At 36.6% G+C, this 12,232-nt stretch overlaps 1 protein-coding gene across 1 annotated transcript in view; it reads left to right on the forward strand.

Annotated features, from left to right (window-relative positions):
• Positions 1 to 574: 574 nt before the first annotated feature.
• The window catches only part of GPSM2 (G protein signaling modulator 2), a 48,269-nt gene continuing 36,611 nt past the window's right edge, over positions 575 to 12,232 (forward strand). The window contains exons 1-6 of the mRNA XM_065878699.1: positions 575 to 630; positions 9,762 to 9,983; positions 10,366 to 10,501; positions 10,859 to 11,001; positions 11,534 to 11,657; positions 11,773 to 11,888. Of these exons, the coding sequence (XP_065734771.1) occupies positions 575 to 630; positions 9,762 to 9,983; positions 10,366 to 10,501; positions 10,859 to 11,001; positions 11,534 to 11,657; positions 11,773 to 11,888 (797 nt within the window). The remainder of the gene's footprint in view (positions 631 to 9,761; positions 9,984 to 10,365; positions 10,502 to 10,858; positions 11,002 to 11,533; positions 11,658 to 11,772; positions 11,889 to 12,232) is intronic.

The raw sequence follows: 12,232 nt of genomic DNA on the forward strand, positions 1-12,232 counted from the left end.
TTAATAGCAGTTTTTAAAATCTTGAAGTATCATAATTTTAAGATACTAATGTCATACATATTCTATGTTTGTAATAGAAAATATTACATAAAATTATTTATTTCAAACCAATTTAAAAAATTAAAGTACAGGTCTCAAATAAATATCATATACTCACATCCTTATTTAGAAGCCCTCTGACAATTAAGCCCTCTGCTGTTTTTCTCCCGTAATTGACATGATAACAGTCTGTGAAGTTACCTGTGTGATTATATACAGCTTGGAAGTACTTTAGGTTATTCTTTGAAAATAGGACTTCAACCAAAACGTCTTGTATTCCTTTTGCAGAAATGTTGCTGAAGTGCTGCTGAAAGGGCCAGAGACGCAAGGATTTGGGACACATTTTGAACCTTTAAGCTGTCTGACATTGACCTCCTTTCATTATTAATAAAGAAGAAGCAGGAGCTTAGGATGTATTAACATCAACTCATTAATATACTAACCGGACAATGTTCTGCAACAACTTTACATTGTAGAACTGGACTGGCACAAGATAAAATAATTTCTTATTATACCCAGCTTATAATATGACTCGATGGAGGAAAATCTGATAAGCATGAGGGAAGACCATTCTTTTCATGTTCGTTACAGGTAAGACTACTGCTTTCTTAGCGGGTAATTTTTAATACTTATTTAAACGTGTATTTAACTCTGATCATTTCAAATTTAAATTTGAAAGTACTAAAAATATACTAGCCATAGTTAGAATCTCCTTTAAGCAGTGTTTTCTTTTTGTTGTGGTTGTTGTAAGTTTTTATATCCTTTCTATAGGAAAATGGTAGTAGAGACCAATTATTTACTATAGTTTGTTTATTAATGTTCTGTGGAAGAGTTTATGAATAGTTACTTTAAACTTTGTTACTCTTTATATAATGCAAATATAAAAATGAAATATATTTCTGAATCTCTGAGGGCAGAGGATGGATTTTGTAGTGTGGTTGGCTGAATGACCTAATTTTTCTGTTAAAATTTTTAGTGATCTTTTATGAATGAGCTTTTAAAAAATGGGTATTAATGTTGGAATGGGTGGGTACTTTCTAAACATGATACACTAATAGTTTAATATTTAGTGGTAAAACTGGGGGCTTCCCTGGTCGCGCAGTGTTAAGAATCCACCTGCCAATGCAGGGGACATGGATTCAAGCCCTGGTCTGGGAAGATCCCACATGCCGCAGAGCAGCTAAGCCTGTGCGCCACAACTGCTGAGCCTGTGCGCCACAACTACTGAGCCTGTGTGCCACAACCACTGAAGCCTGCACGCCTAGAGCCCATGCTCCACAACAAGAGAAGCCATTGCAGTGAGAAGCCCGTGCACTGCAACGAAGTGTAGCCCCTGCTTGCCGCAACTAGAGAAAGCCCGTGAGCAACAATGAAGGCCCAATGCGGCCGGAAAAAAAAAATTTAGTGGTAAAATATTAATGACATTTCTGATACATTTAGGAAGAAAGCAAGAATATCTGCATCATCATTATTTAACATTTATTTTGGAAGTTCTGGTCATTGTACTAAACTAAAATAAAGACAAACAAATATTAGAATGGAAGACAGTTATTAGTAAAGTGATTAGATATTAATAGATTCCTTATCAAAGCTATTATAAGTTAAATATTGAATAATATTTAAAAACATCAGAACTTATGGCTTTGAATAGTATTCAAATCCCTAATGAGTGAAGATGTTTGATACCAAATTTTGGATGTCTTAACACATGCGTAGGAAATAGTGAGGAGATTTACTGTCCTTTGCTTTGGGGCAGATGGTCCATGTTAGGGCATGGTGCCAAGGAAGTTTATATAGGTAAGCTGAGAGTATTTCTATTAAAAATTTAAAATTTTCAAATAAAAGAAAATGGAAGACATTCACCATAATTAAAATCAGCTTTTAATAGAAATGCTCTCGCTCTACCCTGTGGGGCATAGTTCCAGGAACCTCTGTATCCACTGTGAAGTCTTGCCAGTTTTACCTCCTAAATGTTGCTCAGATTTATCCATCCATCTGGATCCTCCCCACCACTGCTACAGTTCAGTGTAGCAGTGAACTAAATCGTCTTCCCTCCAGACTCCCTGCCTTCTCCATTCTCTCCTCTTGGAATCTGTCTTTTAAATTTGCCTCTAGAGGGCTCTGTCTATAAACACAGAGTTAACCATGCAACCTGTGCTTTAATCCCTTTGGTGGCTCCTAGTCACGTGTAGGGCAGAGCCACACTTAATATAGTACACAGGAGCTTCCATTGCCTGGCCTCTACCTATTCCTTCATCCTTACTCCTTCCAGTCCTCACCTTGCACTTTGAGCTCTGGTTCCCTGTGCATGACTCAGTGCTTTTGCTCATGCTACACCCTATGACTTGAATGCCCTTCCCACTTTCTTGGTTTAGCTAATTCTACTCAATATCTAAGGTTCAGTTCAGAAATATTCTCCTCTTAGAAACCATTTCTAAACTCCGTAGTTTGGCTGTATGCCCTCACATATCGTGTGCATATCTCTTTCTTGGCACCAACTGTATTAAAATTCAGTGTATCTGTTTATATGTTTGTCTCCTCTTCCTTGCCACTCCCTTCTTTTCTTTTTTTTTTTTTTTTTTTTTTTTTTTTTTGCGGTACGCGGGCCTCTCACTGTTGTGGCCTCTCCCGTTTGCGGAGCACAGGCTCCAGACGTGCAGGCTCAGCGGCCATGGCTCACGGGCCCAGCCGCTCCGCGGCATGTGGGATCCTCCCGGACCGGGGCACGAACCCGTGTCCCCTGCATCGGCAGGTGGACTCCCAACCACTGCGCCACCAGGGAAGCCCCTTTTTTTTTTTTTTTTAATTTTTATGTTTTGGCTGCACCGTGCACCATGTGAGATCTCAGTTCCCCTGACCATGGATAGAACCCGCGCCCCCTGCAGTGGAAGTGCAGAGTTTTAATCATTGGACCACCAGGGAAGTCCCCGCCACCCCTTCTTTGACCATTTAGCTCCCTTAGGGCAGCCATGATGCCTAGCCTGTGGTCTGGCTTGTAGTCCACATTTGATGGAATTGTCCATTGAACTTCACTGGACATAACCATCAGATGAACCTGGTAAGATGTTTATCTTTATCTGTCTTGCTAAACGTTTTTAAGAGTGGTTTACTTCTTAATATTGTAACAATAATAGGTAAGCAGGAGCGGATTGTACCTCTGCCTATAAGACGGTCTTAGATTCATCCTTTTTTCATGATATAGCATAGGTCAAACATGGTTATACATTGATATAGGACTTCACCAAAAGAAATTTAAGACTCAACTGCTTGTAGTAAGACTATACCAAACAAATCTCTGGTTTCATCAGTGCTGTAAGATCAGCATTCTATACACTGACTGGATTATTGTATAACTGCAGGTAATAGTTTGTATCCCTTGTGTTAGGAGTTATGGCCCAATATAGGTTATTTTTTTTACTGTGGAAAACACTTAGCATGTAAAGTTTTATTCATCTGGTTCTTTCATTGAGGAGGTCCTCATCTATCTCTGGAGGAGCTTCTGTGGCACAATAAGTTTGTAATTTTGAAGTGGAATAATTCTTCAGACACTAAGAAACCTCCTGAGAGATATCAGAATGCTTTATGAAATAGTTTACATCTTATTTGTGGAGGCAGAGAGAAATGGAAACTGATAGTAAAATGGGATTTGTTTCTAAACTTTTAAGAAGTGTGCAATTGATTTTAAATAACTATCATTAATTTTTTTAGGAATGATAATAGTACTGTGATTATATATTTTTTAAAATTTATTTATTATTTATTTTTTGGCTACGTTGGGCCTTCCTTGCTGCACGCAGGCTTTCTGTAGTTGCGGTGAGCGGGGGCTACTCTTCGTTGCGGTGCACGGGCTTCTTGTTGCAGAGTACAGGCTCTAGATGCACGGGCTTCAGTAATTGTGGCACACGGGCTCAGTAGTTGTGGCTTGCGGGCTCTAGAGCGCAGGCTCAGTAGTTGTGGCACACGGGCTTAGTTTTTCTGTGGCATGTGGGATCTTCCCAGACCAGAGATTGAACCCATGTCCCCTGCATTGGCAAGCAGATTCCTAACCACTGCGCCACCATGGAAGTCCTGATTATAATTTTTGAAAATGGCTCCTTATCTTTTAGAGTTACATACTAAAATATTTACTAATGAAATTGTATGCATTCTGGAATATACTTCAAAAGAATCTGAAGTTGTAGAGTGAGGGTGGAAGTAAAGATGAAATATATATTGATAATGTATCATGTATTGGTAATTGTTGATGTAGAAGGATGTATCAGGTTCATCATACTAGTTCCTCTAGTTTTATATTTCTTTGAGAAATGTCCTTGTTCATACTTGTTACTGTGAATAACAAACATTTCAGTACTTTAATGTAAAAGTTAGATTATTGCACATAAGTTGTAAAGGAATACAGTTTTGGTGTTGAATTCTTTAATTTTGATAAATAAATATAGTTATTAATAATATTCTTTCTGAAGAATAGTTTGAGGTAATGTGGAGTGGTGGAAAGAACACTGGATTTGGAGACAAAGACAGGATTTCACTTCTCAGATTTGTCATTGTATGATCTTAAGCAGGTCACTGAGCATCAGTTTCTGCTTCTGTAATAATACCCATCTCAGAGCATCATTTTGAGAATTAAATTTGATATAATATATAGTTAGAATCACTTTAAAACTAAGTTACCAATCAAAATTTAAATTTAAATCAAGATGGTTTTGCACTTTCCCTTTTATAAACTAAACTGGAATAATTAGATATATGTGGTAAATTGGATGGATGAAAATTGTTTATGGGGGCTAGGACTGGTAATGGAAAAGATCCACGCCCAAGTAGAACACATAGAAGGTGGAGCTAAGGGCTGTAATGAGAGAGTGGACTGCCACAGAAGACAGCACAATGGAGAAGGTGCAGGGCACTCTTGCTTTGGTCTTAAGTCGTGAATCCCATCATTTATTCTTAATTAGTATGTAAGCCCTTAGAAGGGAGAGTCAGATTTGGACAAAATCGGTTATTAAATTTTTTTAAATGTTGTAGCGTCAAGATTTTAATCCTCTTTTGCTTTTATTGATATACTATAAACACAAGAAACCAAAAATAAGGAGGTAAAAAAAAATCAAGTTGTAGAAGAAAAGTAAAAAATAATAAAATATAAAAATTAAAATAAATTGAAATGATGTGTTTGTGCAGAAGATGAGGAATTAAAGCTATAATGTTCAGTCTGTTAACAAAAATGAAAACATTTCAGTCAAGGATAGTAATATTGTCTTTATAGTTATTAGAAATGTACTTTTTTGATTATATAATTAAATAGGCCATTAGGAAGAATAAAAGAAACTTTGTATGTGGGATGTATTTTAATGGAGAGCTATTTTCCTGGTTTGTCTTCTACTCTGGGTATGTTCTTTGTTTTTAACCCAACTGATAAACAAATGCAGTAATTCTATTCTCTCATAGAGACAGGATATGAAATTACTTTCTCTGTTACTATTTAATGATCTCTTAAAAAATTTATAAACCAACTTGTGTTGGCTGTTTTGCAATTAGGTATATTTGAGGTGTTGGAGATTTTGCCAGAATATTGACTTATTTTCCAATAAAATATACCAGAGCCATTATATATGTCAAAATAAACTCTAATAAGCTAGAGAGATTTGAGCTTTGTTTTGGGCATTCGTTACTGAAATGACTTTTCTAAGATAGGTTCTCCTGTAGGGCAGTCTCACCTCATGCACTTTAAGGACAGCTGTGTAGCCAGCAGGGTTCCAGGTGGCTATCACTGTTTCCAGTGAGAATTATGTAAAGTACCTTTTTAAAAATTTGTAGCTCTTATGATACCATGCAGCCTTATAGCTAACTTTTGTTAGAGGCAACAGCATTTGGATTGATGGTTCCATTGTAATGTTGTATAAGTTTAAGTCCAGAAGGTCAGATATTTGTGGTGAATATATTTATTTGAAGAAGATGCTTCTGTGTTTTATATGGATATACTGTTATTAACTTCCAGTTTTTACATATGAATAGTGCTGACAAAAAATTAATCAATAGTTAATCTTAGAAAGAAAGGGAAAATTTTATTTGCGCCAACCTGACTGAGGATTATAACCTGGGAGACAGTCTTTCAGAAAGCTTTAAGGACTGTTCTGTCTTTGAGAGGTTAATGCACAGTCATAAAAGTTTTTGAGACAAAGGGTTTTACATCAAAGTAACATGTTGACAGTTTACATAGTCCAGCAAGGTGAGTAGTGGATTATTGTGACCCTTACAGGATTGAGAAAGGAATCTTGTGTCTTTAATGAGTTACCTGCTGGCTCCAGGAGGAATTGCCTTTTTTTTTTTTTTGGCAAGTAGGCATTCCTGTGTCTTCTAAGGGGATCTAGTTAATGTATAATGCAGGTGCATAATGCACAGTAAAGGGGAGAGGGTAATGGCTCAAATGGCAAAGAAAATTTTATGTTAATTTTTTTTGTCCTGCCTTAAAAATAATTTTGTTTCATCAATAGCCTTATTTCTGATTTCCTGGCCAGCAACCTAATCATCCTGAACTGATGGTTCTGGTGTGACTATTTCTCTACCTCTCCCTTGGTGAAATCATCTGCCATCATTAGTATTCCATTGTATGGTGGCATGTAATTTTTTTTAAACAATACTCTAGTGATGGGCATTTAAATTGTTGGTAGTTTTTTGCTGCTGTGACCATCCTTTTACATATATCCTTTTGAATTTGTGTACGTGTAGCTTTAAGATAAATTCCTAGCAGTGAAATTGCTCAATATATAATTTTTTTCCATAATTGGTATCATGCTTAAATTAAAATCTGTTAATAGAAAGAAAGCAATGTATTTTATATGTAAAAATATCTTTTCCAATTTTTTTCCCTATGATAATTCTTAGAAGTTCAGTGATTTTAGTATTTAGACAAATAGAGGCAAGTAGTTCAGGTACTTTATCTAGTGAAAAGAAAACCACATTTTTACATATTAATCTTTTGCTGACCCATTTCTCTTCACACATGCAATACACCAGTAACCTCATAAAACCTTAAACAAAAAAAATCTTTTTTTTTAACTCTTTCATCTTCAAAAATACAGTTCCAAATGGCAGTTGTCACTTGTGAAAGACAAAAATAGGCTTTTAAAATTTGAAATGACGTATAAAGAAAAATAAATACAGCAGTTTAAGGTTTCCAGTAAACTGATTTATATTTCCACGTGCTTTAGCTCTCCCCCCACCCCCGCCCCCTAGTCTAATGTTGAAGCAAAATGTTAAAAAGAGGTTAACTTGCATTATTTTACTTTGACCCATAAAGTGAGGGTGAAGTCACTAGTCACTAACTGTGAACAAACAGTAGCCTTTGGCTAAATCACCTGAATTATTAGAAAAAGATACCTGGATGTAAAACTTAAAAATTACCTGTCAGAGATGACTACTTTCATCTGCTTATTCTGAGCCAGAAGTCTGCTCTGAACCTTTGTTAATTGGCTCTATTAATCTTAGTCCAGACTTTTCATTTAGCTTCACCTGGTTCATTTTCCACTTTTACAATTCCATTTTAATTTATGACTCTAAGGAAACTTGAAGTTTTATAGACTAAAAGACAGCACCTGAAGAAACATATTAATTGACCTGCTACTAAAAATACAAAGTGTAATCATATTTGAATGAGTTTAGGGTGAGTGGTGGTTTAACTCATATTTCCTGTTAAAGCAGTGATACTCAACCTGCCTTGTACATTGGAATTACTTGGGGGCTTTTTTTTTTTTGCGGTACGGGGGCCTCTCACTGCCGTAGCCTCTCCTGTTGCGGAGCACAGGCTCCGGACGCGCAGGCTCAGCGGCCATGGCTCACGGGCCCAGCCGCTCCGCGGCATGTGGGATCTTCCCGGACAGGGGCACGAACCCGTGTCTCCTGCATCGGCAGGTGGACCCCCAACCACTGTGCCACCAGGGAAGCCCACTTGGGGGCTTTTAAACAATACTGGGGACAGACCTCACGCCCAAGGGAGTGGGACCCAGCATGGAGTTTTAAAAAATGCTCCATGTGAGCTCTGCTGCTGTGCGGCCAGGATCAAGAACCACCACTCTGGTAGAGTTGCTCAAAGCTAATTGTAGTAAGGAATAATTTAGTGCTGCTCCAAAAATTAAAATGCTTGATGAGCTAAATCAGAGTCTTCCAAAGGATGGTGTTATACCACTGGTGGTACATAAGGTAATTTTACTCGCTTTTTTATTTTAATACTTCCATATTTGTTTCGAGGTGCATTAGAAAATGAATGTAAGTATCACATCAAACTCAGTTTCGTAGATAACTGCTTTGGATGAAACTAGATTTTTTTTTTTTCACGGCATGTGCCAATTTAAAGGAATTTGCCAAATTTTAGAAACATATTTAAGTGAATGATTATGTAGTACATAGACATGGCAGAAATCATAAAAATGTTGAAGAAACACAATGGCAACTTTGGTGAAGGGCACCTACTAAAGGTTAGGATTAGAATCAGAAGTAATGGTGCTTTTCCTCCTAGATATATTTATAGTAACTTAATTTCTCTGGCTTTTAAAATTCAGTGACAGACTTTGAGAATTAGAATTTCTGCAGATCTTTAAATCATTGCTTCCTAACATAAAGTTTCTTAACACTTAGTTCTTTCATAGAAGTGTACCTTGTGCATCAAGATATTTTGCTCCTCTGCTTTTCTAAGGTATAGGTGATCCTATGGTGATAAGACGGGGAAGGGGGTGGTGGTGTGTGTGCTCGTGCACGTGCATGGACACGAGTATGAGATAGGGATGTGTGGTAGGAGGGGTTGATGGACAGGTTGAGTAGATCACCTGCATACCTGGATAGAGAAGAGTATTAGTTATAGGACTTCACCTCCCACAGGCACCCCTATTCTCCCCAGACTCTCAGAAAGTCTGTAAGTCTGCCGCAGTTCAGAACAGTTTAGGAAAAACTACTAGGTTCTCTCATTGGTAAAGTAGGTTGCTCTGGGTGAGGCAAGTAAAATGAGCTCTGTCGATGAAAAAATTAGTCAGTGGATCTAAGAAAGAAATGGAAAATTTTATTTAAGCCAAATTGAAGATTATAACCCGGGAACACCTCTCAGAAAACTCCGAGAATTGTTCTACCTGTTTGAGTTATGTACGTTTTTGAGACAGAGGGATGTACATTAGATGACGTATTATTGACATTTTACACAATCCAGATTTACACGTACTAAGCAAGTAATGGGTCAATAAAGCAAGTAGTGGGTCATGCGGTCCTCGTGGCCCCTTAAAGATTAAGAAGGAAGGTTATCTCCTAAGGAGTTGTGCCCCTTGATGAGATTAAGAAGGAATGTTGTCTCCTAAAGATGTCTGGTTAATGCAGATGTGCAATACACAGTAAAGGGGAGGAAGGAGGCCAAATGGTCAAAGAAAAATGTTATGTTTAAATTTTTCTCATCTTGCCATAAAACACGAATTTTATTTCATCAGCTCCATATAGAGGTCTTTAGCTATCATATAAAAAAGACCTCTGTAGCTGAGAGACGTTTGAATAGGCAAATAAGCTTTTGCTATAAATAATAGTTTCCTCTTTTATCAATAATGTATATATACTTCAATGATAGAGGCTGCTGTTGTAAGCAAGAGTAGCCACAGTCCACATTTAGATTATATTACTGGAAGTTATATAATCGTGTAAATGTATAATCGTGTATGTAATCGTGTAAATGTCTGTCCTATATAATTTTATAGAATGGAAGCTTCTTGCCTAGAACTGGCGTTGGAAGGGGAGCGTCTGTGTAAATCAGGAGACTGCCGTGCTGGTGTGTCCTTCTTTGAAGCTGCAGTTCAAGTTGGAACTGAAGACCTAAAAACACTTAGCGCTATTTACAGCCAGCTGGGCAATGCTTATTTCTATTTGCATGATTATGCCAAAGCATTAGAATACCATCACCATGATTTAACTCTTGCAAGGTAATTAATTTAAGCTGAATTCTCCCTAGATTAACTGTCACTTGAAAACACATTTTCATCCAATTAAAAAAACTAACAATTCAGTACATTTAGTGAGTTCTAATTTATTAGCATTGAATTTTGAAACTAATCTTTAGGCTGAACACAGTTTAATTAAGTAAATGAATAGTAGTGAAATGATGCTAGAGTTTAATTAAATGAATGAAAACTAATTAAATTTAAATACAGAAATGTAAGTTTAAGATTTTTATTTAAAGACGGTTTCAAGGCTAGTGGGTCTTTCTTACCTTAAGCATGTCAACTGTTCTCTAGGGAAAACTGTATTCTGGCTGCTTTATATTTTAACACACCATTTACTTTTTTTCTTTTTTTTTCACCCCAGGACTATTGGAGACCAATTGGGGGAAGCTAAAGCTAGTGGTAATCTGGGAAACACCTTAAAGGTTCTTGGGAATTTTGATGAAGCTGTAGTTTGTTGTCAGCGACACCTAGATATTTCCAGAGAGCTTAACGACAAGGTAATAAGGAAACATTAGATGGTAGGCCAAATGTTTTCATTGAAATTGCTTTGTGTTTTAATCCTATTTAATTATACTGTAGTTTATCTAAAAGTTAATACCAAAAAAAAAAGTATTTGTAGAAAAATGGAAAAAAAAGAGAAACATAATGAAAAATTTTTAATAGATGAGAAAAAAGAAATAACGAGAGGTCCTTCTTTCATAGGTAGTCATGTGTTTGGTTCTGTATGGATGGCTAATGTAAACATTTCTTTCTCTTGACTGTAATATCAAGGATATCATGAATAAATATATGTGATAGCATTATAATACCTGGCCTCTGATTTCAAATTGTAAACTGCTGTTATCTTCATCTAGGTGGGAGAAGCAAGAGCACTTTACAATCTCGGAAATGTGTATCACACCAAAGGGAAAAGTTTTGGCTGCCCTGGTCCTCAGGACGTAGGAGAATTTCCAGAAGAAGTAAGAAACGCTCTGCAGGCAGCCGTGGATTATTATGAGTGAGTAGCATCAGCAGTCATGTGGCCCGCCCAAGCCAGTAGTAAGTTTTTAAGTTTGGCAAAGGTTTTAAAATCATAGACTAGTAAGTTAAAATAAACCATCAAATCATTGCCAAAATGTTATAGTGTTGTATTAGAAGTAATTCCCTCCTTCCCCAGGAAAACTTTCATTTAAACTGCAGACCAGTGCCACTTAATGGCACAAACAAGAAGCATCAATAGTTAGTCTAAGTTATTTGGAGTAAACTTAGTCTTTTATCAATAGAATTTCATAGAACTTTTTAGCTATAGGGGTTCTAAGTTTAACTCTGTCCTGGACTCTGGGCAGAAACCTACCTGAATGGTTGAGTAAAATGTTCCCAGTTATTTCCTGTAATCACCCTCCAGCATAGCTATATCTTTTAAATGTGGCACATTATGGTTGTAAGCTTATTTAAATATTCTTTTCCTGATAAAGAGTTTAGATTTGTAAATAAAGTCAATAAATGTTTTTCTCAAATTCATTTTTTCACAACTTTTTATTATCACTTAGGGAAAACCTATCACTAGTGACTGCTTTGGGCGACCGAGCAGCCCAAGGACGTGCCTTTGGCAATCTTGGAAACACGCATTACCTCCTTGGCAACTTCAGGGATGCAGTTATAGCTCATGAGCAGGTATGATGCAAGGCTTTGGAGCCAGGTCGTTTTCTCCATCAGTGTTTTGAACAGTGATTAGATTTTTCTTTAGTTTTATTATATAGTTACATCTAATTAAAATTTTCTGTTTCAGCGTCTCCTTATTGCAAAAGAATTTGGAGATAAAGCAGCTGAAAGAAGAGCATATAGCAACCTTGGAAATGCGTATATATTTCTTGGTGAATTTGAAACTGCCTCTGAATACTATAGGTTAGTCTAATATTTCTGTAGATAAATGTAAAATGGGTAGTTATGCAATCCAAAGAATCATAGGCTTTGGGTTTAAAACTTTTTTGCTGCATACAAGCAGCAGAACCTTGGGCTTTCTAAGTCTCAGTCTTCTCATCTGTAATGGAAGATATCAGTACTTGGCTTTTGGAATTGTTATGAGGATTGAATGAAAGAATATATTAAGCACTTATTTAGCACAGTACCTGGCACACGGTGCTCAATACATATCATTGTACCTAAGATTTGATAGCAGCAGTATGGCCCCTTTATATTTTTATTAGCTTTTATCTTTAAAACATTATTTTAAATGAGATTCTAAACAT

This window comes from Phocoena phocoena, chromosome 1, assembly GCF_963924675.1.
Source record: "Phocoena phocoena chromosome 1, mPhoPho1.1, whole genome shotgun sequence".
Classification (NCBI taxonomy): Eukaryota; Metazoa; Chordata; class Mammalia; order Artiodactyla; family Phocoenidae; genus Phocoena; species Phocoena phocoena.